Genomic DNA, 26,430 nt, shown 5'->3' on the forward strand with positions numbered 1-26,430 from the left:
TAACATCCAATTGACTTATTTAACTTAGCTGTTAAATTGCTAAGGCCAGAAGAAACTTCTAGAGATCTTACCTTTGAAAAGTCAGATACATTTTTTCCCTTGCACTTAAATGAAACCATGCATGCACTTCAACCACACATAAAATAAGCACAGAGACCTACTGCTGAGTTTAAAAATAAAGTTTCTGGATGAGTTGAACATGAGAAAAACTCACTTTAAACTACTACATTGTGAAGATTAATTGAGAAATTAACCAGTTTCTAATGAACTATGAATGTGTAACAAGGGCAAATTGCCAATGTATGGAATTCACAGTTAACAAATTTGTTAACTGAAGATATGAGTTGGCACACAACTTCAAGTTCTAAAGCAATTTCACTGAAAGGAGTCAGACTCCTGTGGGTCTCAAGGTAAATAGACTAAAACAGGATTGAAGTAGTCTGGTGAGCTGAATTCATGGCATTACATTTTTCTTTACAATCCAACCATAAGCCTGATGTGGTTCCAAACTGAATGCACATTAACTGATAGCAAACACAAATCTCTAAATCGCATGGGTTTTTTCCTTCCCATTTTATTTTTTTTTTTCTGTTCCAGAATGAAGTAACAAGCTGAGCAAAGGAACCATGACATATGAATTGCATAACAAAGACTTACCAGACAAAGATTTTCACATTTTCTCATTACCCAAAATATTCAATAAACAGGATAAACTACAGGAACCACTTTTGAATCACAATCAAAATTATATACAGAAATGGAAAATTACAGTGGCTCTTATGGTCCTAACAGATTTGGTGTCACTGACTGACACTGAGAACTAGGCCACTGCTATTTCTTCATCTCCAGGACTGCACTTCCTGGCCCCCTGTGTTTGGCACTGCATATATTGCAGAACTGGACAGAAGATACCTAAATCAAAACGAAAACATGAGTCTCTCAGAGAAATGTAGCCACATCAGAATATGTGAAGATGAATGAAAAGTGCTAATGCCCTTCTCAACATTACTGCTCAGAGTCAGACTGTTCCCAGTCAACATACTCATGGATAGGTGAGGGAAGACAATATAGAAAAACATAGTAAGACTGGCTGTTCTGGAGTCAGAGAGCAGCACAACTCACCACTCACTCCACTACTACCACCTGCCAGAAGAGTAATGTCAAACTTTCTCCACACCAAAAATGAAAAGTAACACTGATTATCTTCATATATAAGGATGAGAGTAAAGTCACTTGGTGAGCTCCAATAACCACTGGATGCCTTAGTCACAGCTCTGTCTTTGGGTAGTGCTCCACAGATTTCCAACAACTGAGATCAGGGCCCAAATACTGTCATTTGACATCAAAGATATGTTTACTGTTACTCTGTGTTTAGCTCTGTGTCCATTTTGTGCATGCACTATTTACATTTCAGTATGTCACCGATAATCAAACATCAGTAACATGACGGATCACCTAAGGCCACATACTACAATCTAACAGGGAAATTTGGTTCTCTTACATGCATACACCCCTCTATTCATACATACTGTCTATGAATAGATATCATATAATATCTACATAACATTTAAAAATCCCACCTAATCAGTCACCTCCCCCAGAAAATTGAGAATGCTAGATAAATTTTAGATTATTTCTCACAATAAAATTTGTGGTAAATATTGACGAAATATCTACTAGTTGTTGGACTTTCTTGTACAAATGATCTAATACATTCAGCTTTTCCTAACATATTTAAATATCCATGCTGTACCATATGGTTATAAGCACTTTGTTTACTTACAGATGAAGTGATTCACTAAAGCTATTTTTTCACTACATGTTAATGTTCAGAGATAGATACAGAATCTTAAAGACTTACATTTAATTTTCTATGTGATTTTGTTACCATTTGAATGCTTTCATTCCTATATTTAAACCTGTTATATCTAGAAGTTATCTTTTGCTTTGTGTTAATTGAACAAACAAACCAAACCCCCAAATAACTTACAAAGAAAACAATGTTTTGACCATAAGGATGATTACAAAGATATTTAAATATTCACTCTGAAATGACTGATTTTTGTCTTCCAGGTCAGAAGATATCATTTAATATGGTTCACTTGAGAAAATACCTTTATTCTCATCTTTGAGTATGTTTAGTTAAAGTAAAAGCTGGAATGGAAAATAATTTAAAAATTAGAGAGACTGTATTCCCTGTATGTCTCAGATTTGCATTATATATTCTGATTGCAGAAAGTGATAAAATACTGTTCAAACAGTAGTGATTTCTTTTTACATTGGATGAACTTTAGTTGAGGTATCTTTAAACTCCCTTTTCTTGGTCACATACAACTATGTGGCATCATCAGAAGTTATGCCTATAATCATACAATTCCTCATAGACCCATGCCCTTCTCCACAGCTGACAAAAGAAAATGTGTCACTTTATCTTTGGCAAAGGTGTCAGACATATTAAGCTAATTCCTTACTGTGTTAGATACAGGTAGGCACTCTCTGTGAAACATGTGTCTGCAGTGGAACACTACCACACTGAAGGACTTGGATGCATCTGGGAAACAGAAAAACAAATTAATTTCAACAGGACTATGAAACAAATGATTTAGCACATTCTGTCATACACAGAGAAACTTCAAGTAACATCTCTCAAAATAATTTCAAAATTATTCTGACTCATTCATAGAAACCACTAAGAGTGATTGTTTCAGGAAACGTGTGCCAGTGATGGAGTTACAAATCAATTTTTTCTGTGGCTTAGATACTGTATACCTCCCTATCAGGAATTTTTCATCTCAATATATGCTACATGCTAAATTTGGGCAGGGAGAAGAGTAAACTACCACCAAATAATGCAGCTGCTTTGAAGAAAAGATAGCAGAAAAATTCTTGCACTAGTGTGAAGAGAACCAGAACACGGAGCAGTTCTAGAGCCTGCACTGCCCGCCATGATCCTGAAATTTGGCAACAAGCTGCCTAAGTGCATGATGTGAGCTTTCATTCTCAAATGAATATTTAGCCAAATTAGAACCCTTAATACAACATCCACATATCTAAAGAATAACCATCTCACTCACAAGCATCATTTGCATTCTACTTTGGCTCTTTTCACCTCAACACACATACTTCAAAGTGCTAGCACATTCAATTCTGCCAGATTCTCCTTGTCTGTATATTGCTACACATGATCCCAGTATAGTTGTTTTTATTTATTTATTTAAGTGAAAAATGGTAGAAACCAGATTAACTGTAAGTGATTCTATCAGGCTGTTAACCCCTAGAAAACAAATAAATGTCTGTACATATGCTTTGTGTTATATATTCTTGCTTTAACAGGCCACAACAGATATTCTCTTGGTAAAACTACTTCTTTTTAAGACACCCAACAACTATATTGATATTTCTGGACTATTGTTGCTTGAAGAATGAACATCTCTGAAATAACATCCTGAATTTCTATTTTCACAACTAACTTTAGAAGGTAGTTGGTTTTAAGCTAAACCAACTTTGGTCTAAAGCTAGTTGGTTTTAAGATGTTGGAAATGTGGCACCCATGACTGAAGCCAAGAACTCACCACCATTCAGACAAAAAATACATGCAAAAAAATTTTAGTCTACAAGTTCAGTGTGAATAATCCAACAGATGTGGACAAGATTTGGTGCCTTAGGTTTGTGGTTCTAATAATCTTTGAGAATATGTATGGTGATGGAATTAAAAGTCGCCTTGAATTCCATGTAATCAAAACAGAAAATAAGGAAGACAAAGTTGAATAAGAAAGAATATCTGGGTTCACTACAATAAAAAATGTTCAATTAGACTCCACTCCCATGTCAGAATTCAAAAGCAAGTTTTGCATAGGAGATTGAAATTTATACCGTGATCACCAAAGGAGATTACACATTTTTATGAATAATTTCTCTTAAAATACTACTAAAAAAATTTACAAAAAAAAAATTTTACAACCTCTTTTTTTTTTTTTTCCCAAGAAAAGCATCCTACCTGAAGGTAGTATTGGAGACAGACATGATTCACAGATATTCTCCTCTGAAAAACAGAACAAAAGGAAATTAGGTTTTGTAAACAAATTCCATGTTTACTTTTTATAAAGCAGGCATGAACATACTGCTATTACAGAAATGGAGCTTGGTCCTAAAGCATTTACTTAAGATGCCTAACAATCTATTAAAAATTGAAGAGCAATACTGAAGTAACATTTCTAATAACAACATGATAAATATTTAGATTTGATGATGGTAGAACTGCAGGATTGAGGCTGTTTAGGATCAGTGCTGAAGAGATGAAAGGCAAACTGAAACAAGGAGCATGGGACAGGTGGCTGTTAACTCTGCAGCACTTTGGAGCAGAAGCCCTGGTACTCCGTCCTGTCAGCTTTTGTCTCTGGCTATTAACACTCAGCTGGTGTGAATTACAGTGCTGTTCACATGCATCATTAGCACCTTGCAAAATATTTTCAACTGTTTCTGGCAATCTTCTTGTATCTTTTGCTTTGGTTGCAGATTACCATCTGATTGTCCATGTTGGTACTAAACAGCATTTTCACCTTTATAGAGGAAATGCAGGACACAATACATTACTAGCTATGCAGAGACTGATTAAGAGAAACAGCTGCATGCTGGGTCTTGTAGTTTTTGACATACAAGTAATTCCTCTGCAAAGGGGAAAAGCATCTAGTATCCTCCTACACTCTACAGATAAGGTAAAAAATGCAGTCTTTTCGGCAGCTTCCAAAGCAGACAGTTAGGAGGTATATAAACAGTCTATGTAAAATAGTCTTTAAAATATTGAAAGTCATCATGTTTCCTCTGTACCCACCATCCACTAGAACACCCTTCATCTGAGTTCGATGCATTTTCTTCAATAAAGAAAGAGAATCAGCAACAAGTATCTTTTTGCATCCTTCCCGCAGCAAGATCTGTTGGTGCAAAGAACATAAAAGACAGTGGTTGTTGAACAGATGGGTATATCAACCATCTTGACAATTAACCACTCTGCTGCCAAGTGAGTGCAAGGAATGTTTAAAACTTTTCAAGGTATTATAAAGGAGGCAAAGGAGGAACCTTTTGTTGCTATCACCTCTACCTAAGTGAAAAGCCCACAAAAAAACCCGAAAACCCTACAAAACAAAAACGAACATCAAAAAATAGAATTCTTTACAAAGATACTATTATTATAATTATGAACATCTTTCTATGAGATGGTGTTGACAAAATAACAACAGAGAGGAATTTTTACAGTGCCCCATAGAATTAATTTCCAAACCATTTCAAAATTCTTCTTCCTGTATCTTTCCTGTCTTCTTCAGAAAAGATATTTGATAATCATAAGATCTTCATAAACACTGCAATTCAAAATACATTTTGTTCAAACATATATCCTGCTGAAGAGTCATTTAATAAGCAGAATTAAATGTCTATGCAACTAACCAAAGGTCCCTAGTTCATTCCTTTTCAGCAAAAGTCTCAGCTCCCTTTTGACTTATTTGGTATTTTTCATTAGACTGACCTGTCATTGCCTGAAATGGTTTTGAAACACAGAAGAAGCAAGGGCATAACAATTATCCAGAACCTTATTGCACAATACTTAATGGAGCAACAACATGGAAAAACAACAAACCCGAGTAAGTATTTTGGACTTTTTTCTTCCTCCTCCCAAACTGATGTTTGGAAATTTGTTTTCCAAGACAACAATTTCTTTGAAAACTGCTTCCCAAAGATACTCACAGTCAATTATAATGTGATCAACCCTACTAAAAGAGAGGTATAAAGAAGCAATGTTCATTCCTTTCTTCTGCTCATTCGTATTACTGGAGATACTGAGCATTCTAAGACAGTACAAAATACAGCTAATGCAAATACCTCAGAAGAAATACAATAATAGATTTTACAGCCAGGTGGACACTGTCAAAAACTGTACCTTTTCACATACACATTCTGAAGTAATAAGGACACACTGCTAAGAATGATACGCAGATAAAACTGCAAATCTGAAGTACATTAAAAAAAGTAACACTGAGTAACACTGTGAGCATTTCAAATTGGGCATATCAGTGGGTGAATGAGACTTTTCCAGTATTGGAGACATTGAGTTATAAAACATTTCAGAGCACCAGCAAGTAAATGCAGATCTTCAAGGCAAACGCTTAGAAAATGAATAATTTTTATCTGTTGATAATCTCAGGAACATTCTGGCTATGTCTTTCCCTTGCCAACTTTATCCAAAGGCAACAAAGAAGGTAAAATTTTGTTCTAAATAAAGAAAAATGTTGCTAGGTTTGAAAAAAATACAAGAAACTTTTAGCAAGGACAACTAAATGAGACTGTGTCAAGTCCAACTCCTGGCCCTGCAGAGGACAGCACCAAGAATCACACCAAGTGCCTCTGAACATTGTCGAAATGTTTCTTGAACTCTGACAATCTTGGTGCTGTGACCATGTTAAATGAAAGAAGCAGAACAAAGATAGAATGGAAGATGGAAGTGTGTCCTAGCATTTCTTAATTAAATACAGTGTGCTAATAGAAAAAATTCATTGAAAAGAAAGAACAATGAAGAGGGAAAAAACAGACATCACTAGCTCACTGGAAAACCTCAATACTGTTTGATGCCTTAAAACCCAAGAGTAACAGAAATATCTGATCAAACATATATTTTAAGAAATATACACTTTCTCCCATTATTTAAACAGCACTAAGATCTTTCCATACCACATTTAATGACTGACAGACCTTATTTTGCTAGAAATGGAATACAGTAGGCAGCCATTACTATATAAAAGGAAAAATTGCAATGCAGAATGTAAAATTTCTATTCTCAAGGTAATAAATTCTCAACACTTCTGTACAAATTTATTTGAAGACCTCAAAAATGGGTAATTTGAGAGTTACAGAAAGTAAAGGAAAGGGAATTTGAGTCCAGAGAGAGGGAGCTTTAAAGGGGAGAGAAATAGGTAACTGCACCCTAAGGTTAAGTTGAACTAGTTAAAACTGACATTGGGCATCAATCTGTGATGGAACCACTTTCCAAGAAGAAACAGAATTGAGGATGAAACTGAATTTTATTTATCCTTTAAAAGCATGTAATTGTGAGCACAAGCATGACAGTATCATGCACCTACAGAAAGAAGTTTTAGTCAGAAATAATGCCTTTCATTAAATTAATGAAAATTGCTGAAACCAAAACTGTTATTGTGAAAAAAGTTTGTTTTCTGGCTATATTAGGGAAGATATTAGGCACCAACCATTCTATTTGATTGTAACAGTCTTGATTTTCATTTGTAAATCAAGCCTAACATTATCTTTAAAGAAAAAAAAAAAAAGCACTGCAGTATGGAGTTATTTTGAAAGGGTATATTCAAAACTATGGGAATTAATTCAGGCCTTGATTCAGCTTAACTCACAAAGAAGTCCAAGTTTCTCAAGGCCAGTTAACTAAATTCTTTCAAATAGCATCACTGCCACATTAAAAACACATTATTTTTAGTCTTTACAGCCAAAAGGCACATGTCCCCCTGCGCAAGCTGCCTCTTGCCCTCTAGTGCCTCCAAGGTGTCTGAACAGCATTTTTTGTTATGTTCAAGTTCATAACCTAACAATTTTTTCAGGTGCTGTTTCAAGCAGCATTCATTGTATTGTCATTAGGTTCTTCTAGTTCATAAATTCTATTATGAGTGGATAGATGTGAATTCTGTGAATGAATTAATGTCTGTTACCCATCAGAGTTCCTGCAGGTTCAAAGTGCAAACTAGTAAGTCAATGTTTGAGTAAAATGGCTAATGCACAAAATCTCAAAGTACTACATCTAAATGAATTGCTTCTGTCTTTAAAGCTAGGGGAAAAGGAGTCTTAGAAAACCAACACCTTTCAAAGATTTATTTTAACAAATGACATAGAAAGGGTGAAAAATGAAGCATTTCTTTCTAAAACAAGACTCTTCCAATACCACAAGCAGTTCCTACGTTTCATTCAGATACAAACCAAAGCTGAAAGACACCTATTTTATAGATTTGGAAAGCATAACAGGCTTATAATTAACTCACAGTTCTACAAATAAGGAAATTTTACTATCAGCCTTCTCTGGGAGATATGTGATACAATGCTTTAGAAACCTGGAGAATGGTGATTCATTTGCACTTAAAAAATGCACTAGGAATGTGTAATTTCTAATAAGTAAGCAGCATTCTCTTTAAGACAACCTGTCTAATTTATCTATAAATTTATGACAGCAACAAAGTAGATTTCAGAAGCAGTAAAAAAGCTTCAGACTGCACTTTATTTGATAAAATATTATCCTACTAAAATTCAAAGAACTATAACTTTGTTGTTTGTGAATATTACTGCATATAAATACTAAAATCAGCATTATTTCAGCAGTAAATAAACTTTCAACATTACAGTCAGGGTCATTTGATTATGTACTATGGTTTTAATACATTAACTCAAACAATGTCAAAGACAAAACATCAAAATTAATTATCTTCATGGGTAAAAAAAAAACAACAAAAAAATCACTTCAAGGTTTAATTCCAATTCAAAAAAACACTTAAATATTTCTCTACTTAGGGGAATAGTTAGAAGTGTGCACAGTTTTAACCTCATGGCAGAATTGCAGAAAAAAGTTGCACATGATCTATGTTTTATTTTTGCCCAAAACAATATCTAATTCTGCTTTAGTGCTGTGCTTGGTTGGTTGGTAGTGATCAGATTTCAAAGGTTAACCACACAGCTGATGTGAGCTTAGAGTAGCATATAGAGCAGTGGCAGCATTTCATCTAGTGGATAGTAGTTTTTTTAAGTGAAGCCATTAGTCTGCAATCTGCCAACATTATTAAAAAATTATTCAAGGAAGAGTCCATATTAAAAAAAATTACAACAAAATTTGCATTAGTAGACTTTCTTGCTGGATTCTCTAATGCATACTGTGAGTCACACGTTGGTAGCCACTCAGTTTGATTTACTTGGTTTTGCTGGGATGAAAAGGACTGTTCTCAAAAGGACAAAGTCTGTCAAAGGCACTGCTTTTAACTCCTACCTGTATTTGACATCACACCTAAGTAAAGTTCACTGGTATGGAAACTCAAGAGCATAACAGGAAATTTGCATTTGCATGCGTACATAGGCATAAAACAATTTTATCAGGGCTTGCAAAAGGAGCCCACAACTAAACAACATAATGGCACAGTTGTAACATATTTTGGGAAGCCATCATTATGAAAAGACCAGCACAGTTTTTGTGTTAGGCAGTGACTTGCAAGTCAAGCAGCAGGTTCTCCTTCCACCTGCACTCCTCCTTCATGGATCCTAGCACAAGATTCTTTTTGCCTTTGAAAATTAGAACAATAAAACATATGCATACAGAGCTTGAGATCCAAAAAGATGAAGATATAGAAAATCCTAGCCAATGAAATTTGTATTTCTGAGTGAGTTCAAAATGTCTGGTTTATGCTCCATGCTACACATCAAGAGGTTTCTACCAAAAGCAAGAGTTCTGCCAGCCAGAATAAAGGCCAGTGACTTCTCAGCATGAACCTACACAACATGTGCAGAGGTATGACCAGACATCACACAAACACACTTGAACTAGCTTTAAAACAGCTAATGAGGCAGCAATAACAAAAATAGTCCCTCTAGAAAATTTGAGTCCCTCTATAAAATTGGCTACTTTGGTGAGTGTGCAAGACCAGCAACAAGATCTCTAAATTTCAATGCAGATATACCATCTGTTCACGAACAGTGCATTTCATGTTGCCAGTAACACTTAAGGAACAGACTTATTTTAAACTATAACTTACACTTCTCTAATGAAATATTGCCTTTTTTTGGGCTATACGTTTTTCTATCATACAAGAAAGCCCAAGCACAAATTACATTAAGCTTCGCTAATTTCTATTATCCCTATGAAATCTAAATTTTAGCCCTAGAGCTATCCAACTCTACTTCAAAATCAATTAATTTGAAATCCGTGAATCATTTCAATGCTAACAGTAAATTATTTTAGATATCATTCTCAAGATTAAATACATGCTTTTATTCCAAAAGTAATTCTATTAAAAGGTATTTGAAGAAAAAATTGTTGTCATATTTTGGGGATGGAAATTGTATTTCCATCCCCAAAATATGACCATACTGATGTCATCAGCTTTGTCTGAAGCCATGCAATGTACTCTGTATATGTGTAAAGCTGTAGCTATGCTTACAGCACTTTCTCAGTTTGCCTGAAAACACAACAAATTTTGAATTAATGAGAATCCAGGAACAGGAGGATCAATGGTGGTACTGACAGCAGCAAGATTAACATGCAACTGTTGAAATGCAGCATGGTATTTAGTGATCCCTCATTTTGGAAGGATACTAGCTTTGGACTTCACCCAATGAAGTCAAAACCTGAAGTAATGTTAAAACTTGCATTATATGCAAACATGTATCTATTTACAAGTGTTGAGAGATGAAGAAATGTAAAATGTTTCTTTGAAATAGCCGAAGTCATAATCTGAAGTTCACATAAAAATAAAATAATCGAAAAGCCTTAGAAAGGCTTAAACCCTGCCCTGAAGGGAGATATGGCCTAGCAAGATACCAGCCATGACCGTAATGTAACCATTGAGTCCATCTGTTTGCTTGAAATGTTGAAAGACTAATAGCAGATGGGGAACAAACGTTTGAGGCTCAGAAAATCAAGAGTTTCAGCTGCCTACTGAGCTACATTTTCTTGGACTCTGCATAGTCACACTGGAGGCATCTGTATTTTTCAGTAGAGCAATGGAGAACAGCATAACAGAGAATTCAAGTTTGTGACTCCTTTTGTAGGAGAGAGATTTAAAATATGCAGTGCAACACAATCTGCTGGCTACTTACAGGGAACACTGAAAGATATACTTCTTGTAAGCTCTTACAAACATATCTCAGAACCAATCATGCAGGGGACTGCACATATCTGTATAATTATGCTGGGGTAAGAACTTCCATAATCCAGTGAACAGTCCATTTAAAAAAATGCATTAACAGCAACATAGGCACAGAATATTCTGAGTTGGAAGCAGCACTGAGTCCAGCTCTAAAGTGAATAGTCCATAATACAGGAATTGAACCTACAACCTCGGCATTATTAGAATCATGCTCTAACCGACTGATTCTGCACCACTGACATGAATTTGATTTTAGAAATTCATCTTCCTTCAGTTAGTATGACACTTAACATATGACTCTAACACCTGATGAATGTTTCAGTGAGGGCATGTTGCATTCTGCCTCCATTCTGCTTCTGCATTCACGTGAAACAGAACGAGAAGTCATGAAACTTTCCAATACTAGCCAGTTGGGCAGTGTAAAATAGGCTGAATCACTCAAGATGCTTCCAGTTCTACTTACCCACCAGGCTTCTACAGTGTGGAAGACATTTAGAAGGGCTAGATGCCATCAAGAAATCTTATCAAATTTCCGCTATTTCTGTCAGTTTTGTGTGGGCCCACAATGTCCATGACCAATGACTGAACAAATCACGATAGCAATTTCTTGTGCTGTTCAATGACAAAGACAGTTTGCTGTCTCTCTGAAAATTAGTATCCCATGAAGAATGCAACATCTACCTGCAAGTTGCAGTCCTGAAGAATTTTCACTAGTGAGTCTCTCAAATTAGGAATCTCCATGCCTTCCTTAATGTGGTGGATCAAAAGAATAGGATCAACATGGGTTCCAATATTGTTCAACAAACCAGTAATAAAAGCTGTGAAAAATAAGAGGCAAAGAAATTAAGAAAAACAATCCAGCACAATACCTGATTAAAGGATACTATGGTGACAAGCTACTTGACAGTTCTCTAATAAGTGAAAGCACTAAGTCTCTTTTACAGTCTTTGTATGTTTCTTGCAGCTGTATTTACCTGAATAGAAGCCTTTGGGAAAGTGAGGAAGATACAGTCTGGCAACTTACAGAACTTTCAGCGTATTCAGCACAGTTGTAACTGAGTCTCCAGCACAAACTCACAAGTAAATAATGCATTTTGATTCAATAAAAAGAGCACTCAAACAAATAGTGTTTAACTACTAACTAATAACTACTTTATGTGGTAATTCCATTCCCAGTTCCAGGGTATAAGAACAAACTTTCAAGCACCTAACCTGATTTCAATGTGTTTCTAATCATTGGTGAGAGCGACATGATAGAAGTCTTTTGCTCTTTGAAGAGCATCTGGGTAAAAAAAAACCAGAATGATGACTCAAGGCTGTGTTTTTCCTTCAACCCCCACAACTGAGGAATATCAGTAGAGCTGCTCTGCACACAGGCAGAAACTGTTACATAGAGTTACTGAGAGAATTTTGTATGCTTTGAGTCCCTTTTGCTCTAAAGGTGTCACTGACTTTAGTGATGCATTCAAGTATGGGAAATTTGAGAATGCCATTCTTCTTGAGGTTTAAAAGATTCTGGTCACTTCTTCCTTTCAAAATTAGCAACCAAGGGATGAAAAGATACATATTCTGACACTAATTCTACAAGACTCTCAATTCCCTAGAAAAGAGGTCCCAAGAGAGACTTTACAGTCTTGATTTAAAGCCCCAGAAGAGCTTGCAAAAACCCATGGAGAGTAGATAGTTAAGAAAATTCTCTGTTTTCTTAGTCATTTGAACTTTGAATCTGCCTCCTTGACAACAGTGATGCTTCTGTTTCTGAGTCCATCTAACCTTTTAACTTGGAGTAGCTATTCATATAATGAATGAAAGGCAAAATGCACTCACTATTACCAATCTTACCTTTGTAACAGAAAAAAATAAATTAGTTGTTTTACTGAGGGAAGAAAGGTGTAGGCTTTTCATTTTCAGAATCTCGAAGGGAAGCAGTTGTAATAAAATAGCATGCAAAATCCTCATCAAACCTGCAGACTGTGTTTTGAGGCTGTCTAAAAATGAAGTCTCATTCCGCTAAACTAAAAGCACTACTGTTCCCTTGATTTATCATTAAGGACATAATTATGCAGAGCTTATTCAATGTTAAGCCTCTAATTATTCATTGTGTAGCATACCCTCACACTGCCTTACTGCAAGTTTTTATGCACAGTAGGACAGCTGTGTTGTCCTTCACAAACTAGAAAACTTCCCTGACCATACAAAAACACGTTCTCTAACATACATGTGAATAATTCAATCCTTTATTTGCAAAAGCATTACACACATGCAAGCTTCCCAGAAACTATCCCACTTACGTGGTTTGTCAATAGAATATAAAATGAGATCTTCCCAAAGTTCTCCATCATCTTGTTCCTTGGCAAATTCAATAGCTTTATCTACATCTTGCAATTCTTCCATTATCATCTTCAAGGCACTGCGGCTATTACCCATTCTGCCTGGAAGGAAAAATAAGAGACTATAAATGCTAATTGCTCATCATGTTCAGTGCTCTTCCAATAAGAATTTTCTAAGCCTGAAGTTGACTCAGACTAATTCAACTAAGACCCAATCTAGTCTATTCAGATGTAGGAATGCAAATCAGTATAATATGAATAAGTGCTTGGAGCAGTTTGCTGGACTGGGGCCTGGAGGCTTTCTCAAGGATGTGTTGGGTCTTTTTTGGGGTTCTGAACTGCAGCAACATCTAACATGAGGGGGACTGTGTGTATGTGTAGAGATGTAAACTATAATGTGAAATACCAGCTTCAAGGGCCCACATGAGCCCTCTTAATTTGCAGTAAATATAGCACAACTTACACCCATGAAAAATAAGAGGAAACAGGAAGAAGTAGCAGAAAGTATGAACTATTTCCAAAATAAATTTATTAGTAAATCTTACTCTCCACTGGACTGAAATGGTCCACAAAATATTCTTCTTACTGAACCAGACATTGTTTAAAAATATTTACTATTTTGTTCATGACTAATACGTAAACATACATATAAGTCTTCCAATGCCTCTCATTCAGAGGTAGATTTCTTGGCCAGCTGAAGGAGTTAATTTACAACTAACTTAATGGAAAAAATGATAGAAAGCAACATAAGCAAATCTTTCATCTCAGCAAAAAAATAATACCAAGCTTCTAAGATGTATTTAGAATAAAACAATTGTTTAATTTATTCTCTCTTTTCAAAACCATCAGTATTTACTCTTCTCTTGGAGATTGTATCAGAAATAACTCCCCACCCAACTTGCTCCCCATAGCCTCTGCAACACTTCCAGAACCCCAGAAGAACACCAAGTAAAAAACAAAGTAACACAATATATGAAGTTAAGACATCATATCCATCCAGTGCTTTGTTTTATTTTCTAAGTCATGTTATTTGGTTTAGATATCAGACAATATATCTTCATACCATAAACTTTATTACAAATTTAAAAGTGTTGTAATTGATCACAGTTATTTATTCTGAGTTACTTACTCAGAAGATAGACTGTCTCCTCTACAAAGTTCCTCTGCTGGCAGATCTCAAGAGCCTTGAATGTAAGGGAAGAGAAGAGAGAAGAGAATATACGGAAACCATGCAACATGAAATTTTATTGATCACAAATGCTGCAAGAAGCTTGAAGTGATTTTTCTATGTAGTTACATTATTCATTTTGACAGGAACGCAGCTCCCTTAATAAGCACTGCCAAGCCCTCTGGCCTTAATTAAGAAGAGAAACTCTGTGACTTCCATGACTCTCTTTAAAATAATTCTCTGAGACTGAATAAATCTGGGGACAGAACAAGTACTTCAGTCTGGACTATGTCAATCTCTGCCTTTAATTCTACTGGCAACTTCTTTATTCTCCCTCCAAAAGTTGGTTAACACAAAACATTAAGGTTATCTACTACCAAGACTTGCTTCCTGTGGGCAGACTTACGTAGTCTCTAGTGATGGAAGTGTGCGTGACATTCATTAATAACACAAGGCTGAAAATCTCTTCAGGGTAATCAGAATGGTTTCAGGAGAGAGAGTGCCCTCCAAATTTTGTACCAAGAAGACAATGCGAAATAACAAATGTGAAAGAATATGGAGAAAGCATTTCTTGTAAATTAGGTTTAAAGACCTGAGGGCTAAGTATCTTCAGCAGCTACAGAAATCTGTGTGTAGTTGGAAACCAGCACAATTATAAAAAATAACAAACTGATTACCAACAAGTTTGTAGTAACAGGAAATCAGCAGGGCTGGTATGCCATAAACAATGCCATGTCTGTTTCCAATTTGGAAACAGAAAGCAAACTCAAGATTCATAGTGCTCCTGTAAAGACAACTGTTCACCAACCTTCACACTTGGAAATCAAAGTTTTAAATACATAAAGTATAGCTACAATCAAAGATGAGGTAGGAATTTACTTTTCCTTCCAATCTCATTATTTCAGAAGGGTTACTATGAAGATTAGAGGTATGGACAACAAATTTTGGGCTAGGGGTAAGCAAATTACCAACTAGATACTCCAGGTGAAGGAAGGTATGAATAACACTAAGTTATATACACAGCTGACAGCCTTCTTTTTCCTCTCCACTTAAAAAGTAAACTACAAAGCACCAGGTATTCAGGAATTCTAGATACTGCCATTTCCTGACTGTCATGCTCCCTCTAGAGGAAAACAGGGAACATTCCTACTTCTCTTCCAGCTCATTTTTAAAACGTTTGCTAAACTGCACTTGACTAAAAGTGGCTTACTTCTAGAGAGCACAAATTATTTCTTCTTGATGAGTTTATAATTTCATTAGAACAATAAAAAGAGCAGATTTTTTTTCTAACAGAAATTGCTTTTTGCAATTTACACACTGTGTTGGAACTTGCTTAACAGGAAGTGAAAATAGCAGAAACTGGGAAATTCTTTGTCCCCTTTTCAATTTCTTAGAGCAAAGATCTGTATGTCACAAGAAGTGTTACTATACAGCATGCATGGTAAGAAGTATAATTACAGAATTAATAGTATCTTTTTGTCTCTTCCTTAGCTTCTTACTGAAAGATGTTAACATTTTAACATTAAAGTTAGAATTACACATTTTTTCTGACATTCTCTCTTGCCTTTGGTGATTACTGCACCACACGTTCCAGAAGCTGATGGGTCTCTGACCTATTCTTGCTCAAAGCCTGTATCTTCAGCAAAGCAATGCCAGCAATGAGCATCAGTTTCACACAGCACTTTTCTGCACCACCTGCCACTAAAGATAGGAGGCTGGACATGCAATAACTAAAATTAATTTGCCTCAAAATTAAACAAAAATGCAGGTAAGGTTTTATACATAAAACCATGATCACATGAATAACACATAAGGCAGAAACTAAGAATCATAAAATTAAAACAAGTAAGCCAATATTGTAGACCAAAGTTTCTGGCTGGAAACCTCTCAGGCTCACTGCCTAAACTAGTCAATCAAGTTTCAGATAAGGTTCTACAAATCCCAATTCTCCAATCTAAGAATGTATAATAATAAAAGAACGTATTTTCCAGTAGACAAAAGCATGCAAAACAAGAGACATACCAGGAACAGTACTAGTTTTCTTTGGAATGTTAACCATGTAATACAACATTCAATATTACACTTGAAAACTACTCTACTGTGTCATCATTATAGCTGCATATGGATAGGCAAGGTCTGCTCTGCTCAGCCTTTAACAGCAACAAATACAAATAATAAAATACTGACCCATCTAAACCGGAAAACTTAGAATTTCCATTTGTTTCACATTAATTCAGGCAGGGCAAACAACTCAAGATTGGCCTTACATTTATGCATTTTGTAATCTGGCAAGAAAGAGCAAGGAAGGAAGATGGAAACCTGGTACTCTGTAAAACCTCAAGTGTATTAGCCAAATTACAAAGACAAAATACTTTTAGCCCTGTTAGTTCAGTGATGTATATTGTGTATATTATTCAACAGGAACTTATGGCCTTACAATAAAAAGATAGAATAACTACAGTTACAGCTACTGGTTTTTCAAGATCTAACACTGACAGCTCCTAGATTTGGCAAAATGATTGTCAATTTCTTGAACCCATAACCTACTGTTCAGTCAGGCTAAGCACTGATGAGTAGATATGTTGTAGCTAGAACTGTAGTCAGAACTTCTGCATTAAAAATACCCATCAATTCCTGCCCTGTGACCTGAGAGGGAAGTCTCAGGTGTCATCAGCTCTGCAAACCAAACTGCAGGTGATGGTCACAAACTTAAAGGATCCCTCATATTGGCAGTAGAGGGCAGTACCAGACACGGCTTGAAATTCACAAGACTACAAGCTACAGACCAGGACCTTAATAAAAATCAAGGACTTATGCTTAGATTTTTGGGGCTTACCTTCTCCAGTGGGCAGTGTGTGCTGTCTCTAAGAAATGGAAGTAAGTTTGGTCGATCATATTCAGCATAAAGACTGATCTGTTTCTCATGATATCATTGGCCTTTATGGTGGTCTCTTTTGAAAAGCTTGTGTAAATACTAGGAATCAAAAAAGAATCAGAATTCAAACTCACTTGTTCAATATTATTAATGGAATAATAGAAACTCCTGAGTTGGAAGGGACCCACATAGATAAACAAATTCCAACTCCTGGCCCTGCACAGCACAGCCCCAGGAACCACACCATGTTCCTGAGAGCATTGTCCAAATGCTTCTTGAACTCAGATAGGTTTGATGCTGTGACCACTTCCCCAGAGTTGAAGACTATTCCAGTGCGCAGTCACTGTAGTGGGCAAAGCTTTTCCTAATATCTAACCTAAACCTCCCCTGACACAGCTTCATGCTGCCCTTAGGTCCTGTCACAGGTCAACGGAGAAGAGATTATGCCTGCTGATGCTTCCCTTGTGAAGAAAGTGTAAATGCTACAAGGATTCCCCTCACTCTCCTCTTCTCCAGGCAGAACAAAACCAAGTGACCTCAGCTGCTCTTTGTGTGGCTTCTCCTCTAGACCATTCACCATCTTTGTTGCCTTCCTCTGTATGCATCCCTTCTGTAAACTGACAGTCCTGTCAGTTGCCTTTGCAAAGCTCTTAGGCTGTGGACTGCACTTTTCATAGATCTGCTTCCCATAATCAGATCTCTAACCCATAAATCATCTCGTCACCAGATGAACACCTGAGCCCTATCTGTAATCAGCAGCAAGTTAAACTTCCCTCTCTAATACAGCCCAAGCCCACAGTCACATATTACGTGATTACAGTGGTACTGTTATTCTGTACAAACAAAAACAATTCGACAGTGTATGAAGTTACAGCTCCAGAAAAACACGCAATTCACTTTCTCTATGGATCAGCAAAATGTATTTTAGAGCTGCACCCACCAACCAATCTCATTTTTGGGTAGGGAAAAAGGAGGAATAAAAACAAGAACTAATTGACCAGCAAAGAAAAGTGCCTACAATGCTATAAGGAGATGTTAATAAGCCTGCATTACGTTATCAAATTCTCACAGGTACACATCTAACTGTGAAGAAGTTATGGCTATGCTAAGAGAATGGCAGAAGTAGCCACTTTGATGATTTAAGACATTTCAGTGTCAGGTTCACTTTGACAAGATAAACACACATGTAAAAGGTATGTCCAGCCAAGAGTTTACTCAGCTCAACTTCAAATCAACAGAATACAGGAATACTTACCACATGCTGTAACTCAGGCCTGTTTTCTAACTCTTCAACAACTCTGTCAATCTGAAACAAAACAAACCTGTGATAAACATCACATTTACAAGACTGGAAAAAGGACAGGTCATAAAAGCTAGCATTGGACTGCCATGCCATGAACTTGTTATACTCACAGAAATTTTATCTTCATTATCCAAAAACATGTCTACTGCTTTCTACAACAGAGAAAGAGAACTCAAGTAGGTAACAGGCACACATATTTTCTTACCCTCTATACAGTATTATGCTTATTCATGGACAGGTGTCAGATGGACAGACCTACTCTTTTCAGCAACAGAAATTCAGAGGGCAATTTACATAACACCAGCATATCCTGACAGCACAGCATTGCAGTATTCTTCCAGAATACTTCTCCTAAGTTCCCTCATTAATAGCAGTAAATGCTGTGCACCTACACTGCAGGTGAAGTATGCCCACTGAATCACCATCAGTCACAAAAAGCTATTGCCAAACGATGTAGAAATACCATTTGTTCCACCTCAAAAGAGAATTGCAGGGTGATGACTATGTAAGAAACACACAATTCAACCTGCCTCACAATTGGATTCCTCCAAACTACCTGGAGACCAATACCATTAATCCAGCAGACAAGACCATGTAAGCCAAGCGGCCACCAGGATTCAGGTTCCGCTTCCTCTTTCAAGAGCAAACTTTTGCTTCACTTTCACAAAATCCCAAACCACAGATTCCTGATACTACTTATTCTATTGAATTAAACAAAAATTATACTTTTTTTCCTCCATGAATGGAGAAACATGGGCATACTAAAGATGATCACCAACAGTAGAGATCCATATTTTAGCTACAGCGCTTAAACAACTATTGCACTGAAAAAGATCTACTTGGTTATCTTCCCAGTGATCACACCAAAATTAATTTGCTCGGATTTTAAAGCCAGCTGGAAAGAAAGAAGGTAGAATTCAGCATGGAATAAACACTTCCTGATTTTTGGAATTAAGGCTGATAACCTTGTGAAATTTCAGAAGCAGATTAATTTTCTGTGGTGAAAGGAAATGGCAAGTACATTTAATATATGCTTAAATAAATTCACTATCTCCTTTCTTTGGCTTATTAATACCATTATTTGATTCAAAATACAGAAAGAATAACATGGTGAAATGATACTCTGTGTGAAATGATATTCAATGTTGTGACTTGAATCACAACAATGTTCTCAAATGATGCGGACACTCACTTTTCTCACTGAGAGTGACAAATGGAAATAGAAAGGAAACAGAAATAGAAATATGAAGGAAAAAAATAATCCTTGGGTCAATTATTTTGCGATCTAGGCAAACAATCTTCCTTATCTCAGAACGTATCCAGATGTAGTAAACACACTCTCTGCCTCAACATCATCTATAGATCATTTATTTTTAATCTGTTAAATTGTATTTAGAGGAAAGTGAATATAAAATCATTAGGATCATTATACCTCTGAATCGAAATCCATGAGCAGAACAATTTTGTCTCTGATAGAACTGAAGAGATTGTGCTTGTGGATTAACTGGAAGACATCTTTGTGCCTTAGAGTTAGGTAGATTTCTAGGGCTCTGCCATAGCGCTGATCGTAAGTGTACCTGATAGAAACAGGATTATAAAACACGTAATATTACATACTTAAAAGTAGGAAAATCATTTACGAGAGAAAATATAAACATACTCTAGTATGTAAAACTTGAATTTATAAATATCCAAACAGACCTGTGATTCATTTTTGTAAGGGGAAATAAACATCAGGCAACATTAATTTCACCTCTATTTATATTGGCCTTCATTTGTGTTTGGACCTGCAGTTTTCTGCATTTTCATTCTCCATTTTAACTCACAGGGGAAGACACACAAAATGCTAGCGTTTCAATTCTTGGAAACCAACTGGAACACTCTTCAGAGCTTAAAAAACATTGTTCTCTTAGAACTTTTGGACAGATTGTAACATAGCAATAGACAGTAATTCTTCTTTCTTCAAAGAAGCAGTGAGAAAATAACACAGTGATCAGGCTGAGAAACTCAAAGAGCTTTATCCCTGTACGAAGTGACTAAGAATCAGATCAGTTTTGGCACATTTTCCAGTCACATATTTCCATCCATGCAGTAATCCTAAATACACTACTTCTTAAATAGTGGGCAAAATCCCCCACCATTTTATTTTTACATGGGTAATTCTGAAATGTGCACTTCAGAAAAGAGGTTTCCTCTGACAGCATGTAGAGGAATGTTAGTTACTTACTTTAGAAAGAGGAGCTGGAAATCCAATCTCATGCTTAACTATTTGCTTCTATACTCGATGTGAACATTACAAGGAAGGGTAAAGAATTGCTAAGCTGTGCAATCAGCAGAGTGGAGAGGAGAGAAAGCCAACACTCTGTAGACGCAGCAAAGAAGAGAGCTTAACAAATACGAATAAACTGCAGTACACTATTTTAAGTGTACTTTTTGTAACAGGAGTTTAAAACTGTACTCACAATTCTGCAAGTGTTCGTAGCAAAGTCCTGTTCTGTGGATCTTTCTTCAGGTGATCCACTACAGCTTGAACTATGATTGTGTTGTTGTACAGATCTCCAGGCCATTCTTTTATTAGCGTTGCAAACCCCTAAACGTATAAGAGATTGTAACAGAAATACAAAGAATGGCCTAAGGAGCATTTCAAAACATCAAAGCTTCAGCTAAGCCTCTGAGATGACACCTGCTGTCCCTTAACCTTTAAGGAAGTTTCATGTGCCCACAGACATGTACAGTACAGAACACAGATTTTTTCCTTCTTAGGACAATGTTATTATGATTCATGAAGCTGAGTCTCTTTCAGGTGCTGTAGGCTTTGTGCATCACCTCAACCACTTATGCTACATTAAAAAACCTAAAAATAACAGTCTAATAAATAATCAATCTTACAGTATTCACATGCTTTGAAGAACAGTCTATTTATTCTCTTAAAATTAAAATTCAACATTTAAATATTGTCATTATTGTGGAACTGTGCACTGATAATCTGTTTGAATACATCAGAGAATTTGCTGTCAGAATTCTTCAATGCTAAGGGTATTTGGCTGGCAATAACTATGGGACACATTGATGTGGAACACATCAGGCTGCAGTACCTCATAGTCACTTTCCAAAAATTCATGCAGGACCATTTCATAGATCAGAGGCTTCAAAACTGGATCTTGTCTTGGCAAGTAACGACTAATTGCCTATAGGAACAAAGAGAACAAAGTGTCAGATGGTGAATGACATGTAACATCCTGAAAAAACAGGACACTGTACACTGAAAAAAAACGTTGGGAAACAAAAGAACAAGGCTATACACAAAATATGGCCCCTGGTAATCACTGGAAACCTTATAAACTCATACTTGTAAGCAGCACTCAGAAGTTATTTACTTTAGGATTATACACACAGAATTTTATAACTCACTTGAAAGAACTATCATTTGAGAGACAGGTGGCAAGATACTAATTAGAATAGGAGAATCAGCCATTGTCCTTAAGAGACCAGTAGTCAATTAGAAAACAAAACCCATAAAAGACCCCTCAAAACAAGAATGTTTTAAAAATCCATTTTGTTAAGTCTTAGCCTTGTAAAAAGGTATAAGGATTCATTAGCTGAAAAATGTGTTGGATTGGATTGACCCTGACTAGACACCAGGCACCCAACAAAGCCACTTCCTCACTTCCCTCCACAACTTGACAGAGGAGAAAAAATATAACGAAGGGTTCATGGGTTAAGATAAGATCCAGGGATCACTCACCAAATACCATCATAGCAAAACAGACTCACATTTTGGACAGTAATTGAATTTTTTAATAACCAAACCAGAGCAGGATAATAAGAAGTGAAATAATCTCAAAAACACCTTCCCTCATCCATTCCTCCTTCCTGGGCTCTACCTCCTTCACTCCAGAAACACAGCGAGACAGAGAATGGGTATTGATTGACAGGGAATGATTGTCAGCTCATCACACATTGCTCCTCTTGCTGCTCAGGTAGAGGAGTCTCCCTTTCTCCAGTGTGGGGTCCCTCCCACAGGAGACAGCTCTCCACAAACTTCTTTAACATGAATCCATCCCATGGGCACCAGTTCCCCATGAACTGCTGCAATCTGGGCCACTCTTCCATTGGATGCAGTCCTTCAGGCGCAGTCCGCTGCAGCATGGGCTCCTACGCAGGCTGCAGGTGGATCTCTGCATCCCCTTTGTCCTCCATGGGCTGCAGGGACACAGCTGCTTCATGGTCTTCACCATGGCCTGCAGAGGAATCTCAGCTCTGGTGCCTGGATCACCACCTCGTCCTCCTTCTTCCCTGACCTTAGTGTCTGCAAAGTTGTATTTGTATCTCATATTACCAACTCAGTTCTTCTCTGGTCACAGTTACAACTGTGCAATAACTTTTTTTATTTGTTTTTATATCTGTTATCCCAGAGGTGTTCCTATCATTCCTGATTGGCTTGATCCTGGCCAGCAGTAGGTCCATCCTGGAGCTGGCTGGCATTGGCTCTGACGGACATGGGGGAAGCTTCTGCCAGCTTCTCACAGAAGCCACTACTGTAGCACTCCCACTACCAGAACCTGATCACACAAGCACAATATATGTGTAATTTTGAATTATGACTTGTGTTGGGGTCACCACATTCTATGAAGGGCTATTTTTACATACCAAATTGAAAATTAACTTGAAAATATATCTCTCCATGAAAAGGATGAAGGCATGTGATCTGTTACTGTATAGAAGGTGTTAAGGAATTGCATTCCAGCAAGCAAGAGATGAGAAGCTGCCAGAATAAATTAGCTCATACCCTGGAATTTCAGCACAGCATCTAATTAGCACTACTGCTCCATGCAACTAGAGGCCAAGATTATTTCCATCTGCCAAAATAAATCACACTGCTACTAGCTGTCTGGGGACTTAGGGTTTGTAGCTGAGGGACCAACACCAGTGAAATTCCTCCAAACACTCAGAGATGTTGCCTGTTGCCCGCTATTGGCACATGGTACAATAGCATTTTGTTACTGAAGTTGTTTGAACAAAGCAGGAGAAAAAACATCTTACTACATTTTAGACCTCTCCTCTCCCTGTGCTGTCTGGACATGGCCAGTTTTTGAAATGTAGTGCTGCCCCAGCTGCCACCAGCTGTCACAGGATTTATCAGTTAACTCAGGGTACAGTCTTGATGGCCGCTCTGGGGTATATTCCTGACCCCTTCATGAAAAGTCTCTTTTGACCATAGAGAAAGCAAGCTAGACATTAACTGGATACTCAAAGGCAGAAGACAATCTCCAATGGCTGTTTTCACTCCCACTTTCTACCTTCCTGCTACCTCCTGAATGAACAACCTCCCCCAACAGACTGTTGCAACTCTTGGCTGTAGTTTGGCCATACAGCAAGCCCTGGAGAGGTGTAGTTTCCTTGTGTGTGAGCCAGGCTGCTTCGTGAAGGAAATGTCTCCTGCCCTGTGTCCCATTGCTTTGAAGAAAAAACACAGCCACCTCCTGCAGTTTGACCACCATGCTCAGGAAAGCATACAAGAAGCATGTAAGAAGCATACAAGTTATTTTACGCCTTGACACAAAGGTGACCCATGATGGGTTACAAACTCTTCCTATTTTATTTTTAAGCTGCACTTAGGGAGCATGGTCAGAAAAAAAAGCTTCTGAATCAGACTGCCTTTGTACCAATTCTTGAACTATGTGGTAAAGTGACTTTAAATAAAAAAGGGATACTATACAGAGAAGTATTTTCTTCCCTTGTTTCTTTTCAAGATCCGCTTTCAGACTTTTCATCAATAAATGTAAGGATGAGGTACAAGAAAATCCATTTAAGGTTGTACATGAGATAGTCTAAACCATCTCACCAATAAGCCAGAACATCAATTATTTATTCCTCAAAGGCTATCTAAGAGATGAAAGAGCCTGTTAGGATAGTGCTTCTCTCTGCTATGCCCACTACAGTCTGGTGAAGTCTTTCAAATGTCTTCCATCCAGTGTTTTGGTTAAAGCACTGCTGCTGCTAGCTGATCATCCTGGACCACTGCTGAAAGTCACTGCTGTCACAGCAAACAGAATGGAGGGTATCCCTCAGGCCACAACAGACACAGAGTTTGAAATCTTCCTTTGAATCCATCCACCTTCCTCAGCTGCTTGAGCCGAGACATTAGATTTTTATACTGAAGTGACTTGAGCACAAGTGATGCCATTTGAGTTTTGCCTTTTTATCTTTTATATGTTCTCTGTATTCTTCACATGTATATTTGTAACTCTGTCATCTATTGTATTAGTGACTAGTTTTCCCAGTACTTTTCCATGGCCTTTCCTTAAGCAAAAAGACAAAATAAATTCCAGAGCTCCAAGCCCCAGGAGGTACAAGGCCCTCTTGGTTCTTCCTGGGAACTAAGGCTGAGAACAACTCTTTGAGCAGAGCACAGCACAGTGCTGAAGGGGGGGCTCCAGAGAAGAGGCTTGACCTGGGGGGGAATTGCATCACCACTCCTAACTGGTGCTTTTTATCAATTATGCTAATTTCCTAAAACCTTCAAATGTGTACTCATCCCTGTAGGGGTGGGCTTTTGTGGACACCTTTCCACAACTGCTCCTGAAGGCCTTCAAATAAAGATTCTCTTTTATATTACCTGCTTACTAAAATTATGTCGAGTTTCATTTCCAGGTTGAGCAAAAGGCAAAGCACGTAACTCCCTGAAGCCACCACTGCTGGAGCAGTAGAGGAACAGATCACTGCAAGGCTCTAGAATCTCGAAACTGACACAACTAGGTTTCATAGAGGACATTCATTGAAGATGAGAGATATCAAGATATCAAAATGCAACCAAACAGGACTGCTTAATACAGAACATTCAAAAACCCCCTAAAATCACATACAAACAACAACACTCACCCCATGGAATTTGACACTGGGGTATCACTGATTCCTCTGCACAGGAAGGAATGCCCGGAGCTGCTCGTGCCGGTTCTCCTGGGTCCGCCGCTGCACGGGCATGACCGCTCACGGCAAAAATGCAAGCCACGGCTACTCTGCCACTGCAGTGAAAACTGCTCGTAGCACCAGCTTTATCGCGAAACCCGCCTGTGCGGTGGAATTGCGCCGCACGCAACGGTGCCGCCATTCCTGGGAGCCGCGTGCCGTGGGAACACGACCGATGGAACCACGCAACCCCTGGAGCCGTGCACAGGCGCCGCCAGAGCCGCTCTGCCCACGCGGTTGTGCACACCCTCCTTGGGACCGGACTTTCCCTGCACCAGGAGCTAACCCCCACCCTTTGGGGGCCCCCCTGGGGTCACACTACCACTCACGGGGAATACTCACCCCGCTTGGGGACCGGCTGGCTGGGAGAGCTGTAAAGAAGTCCTCATCCGGAATTGGTCCGCCTGGTGCACGGCGGGGTCCCGATCCCACCCTCTAAGCATTCTTGCCAACAAAAACGCGACGAAGAAGTCAGAGGAAGGTGAAAGTCCCAAAAGCTAATGCATTCCACTCGTGGAATTACCAGCTCCTTTGTGACTATCGTGGGAGATGACCACGTGGGGCATCACCTGCAGTAATCCGTGGCTCTCTGGGCTGTTATAGGAGTCCAAATCCGGCTAGCTCAGACTCTGGCCCACACGGACTTGCATAGACAGAAATAAAAGACAAGAAGCGCTCTTCTCCACGTGGGGACGAGTATCCTGTTTATTGGCTTGGGACAGGACACTTCTAGTAGCAGCAACCACCCAGGTAGAAAAGAGGGCATTGTACCCTTGCAGTGGAATTTTATACCCCAGAGATGGGGGCAGGGAAAGAGGACCATGGCCAATGGGATTCCACTGGGGAGGGGTGAGGGGAGGGGTACCCAT

At 37.9% G+C, this 26,430-nt stretch overlaps 1 protein-coding gene across 1 annotated transcript; it reads right to left on the reverse strand.

The window, feature by feature from the left end:
* Positions 1 to 545: 545 nt before the first annotated feature.
* On the reverse strand, positions 546 to 26,430 carry LOC118700148 (vacuolar protein sorting-associated protein 41 homolog). Its single transcript, XM_036404511.2, is given in 15 exon segments — positions 546 to 912; positions 2,472 to 2,551; positions 3,998 to 4,042; positions 4,832 to 4,931; positions 11,598 to 11,734; positions 13,208 to 13,348; positions 14,376 to 14,430; positions 17,251 to 17,388; positions 18,545 to 18,595; positions 18,703 to 18,744; positions 20,025 to 20,169; positions 21,055 to 21,182; positions 21,688 to 21,780; positions 25,904 to 25,996; positions 26,206 to 26,430. Coding segments are annotated over 15 exon segments (1,554 nt in total). The 3' UTR covers positions 546 to 831.

This window comes from Molothrus ater, unplaced genomic scaffold, assembly GCF_012460135.2.
Source record: "Molothrus ater isolate BHLD 08-10-18 breed brown headed cowbird unplaced genomic scaffold, BPBGC_Mater_1.1 matUn_MA537, whole genome shotgun sequence".
Classification (NCBI taxonomy): Eukaryota; Metazoa; Chordata; class Aves; order Passeriformes; family Icteridae; genus Molothrus; species Molothrus ater.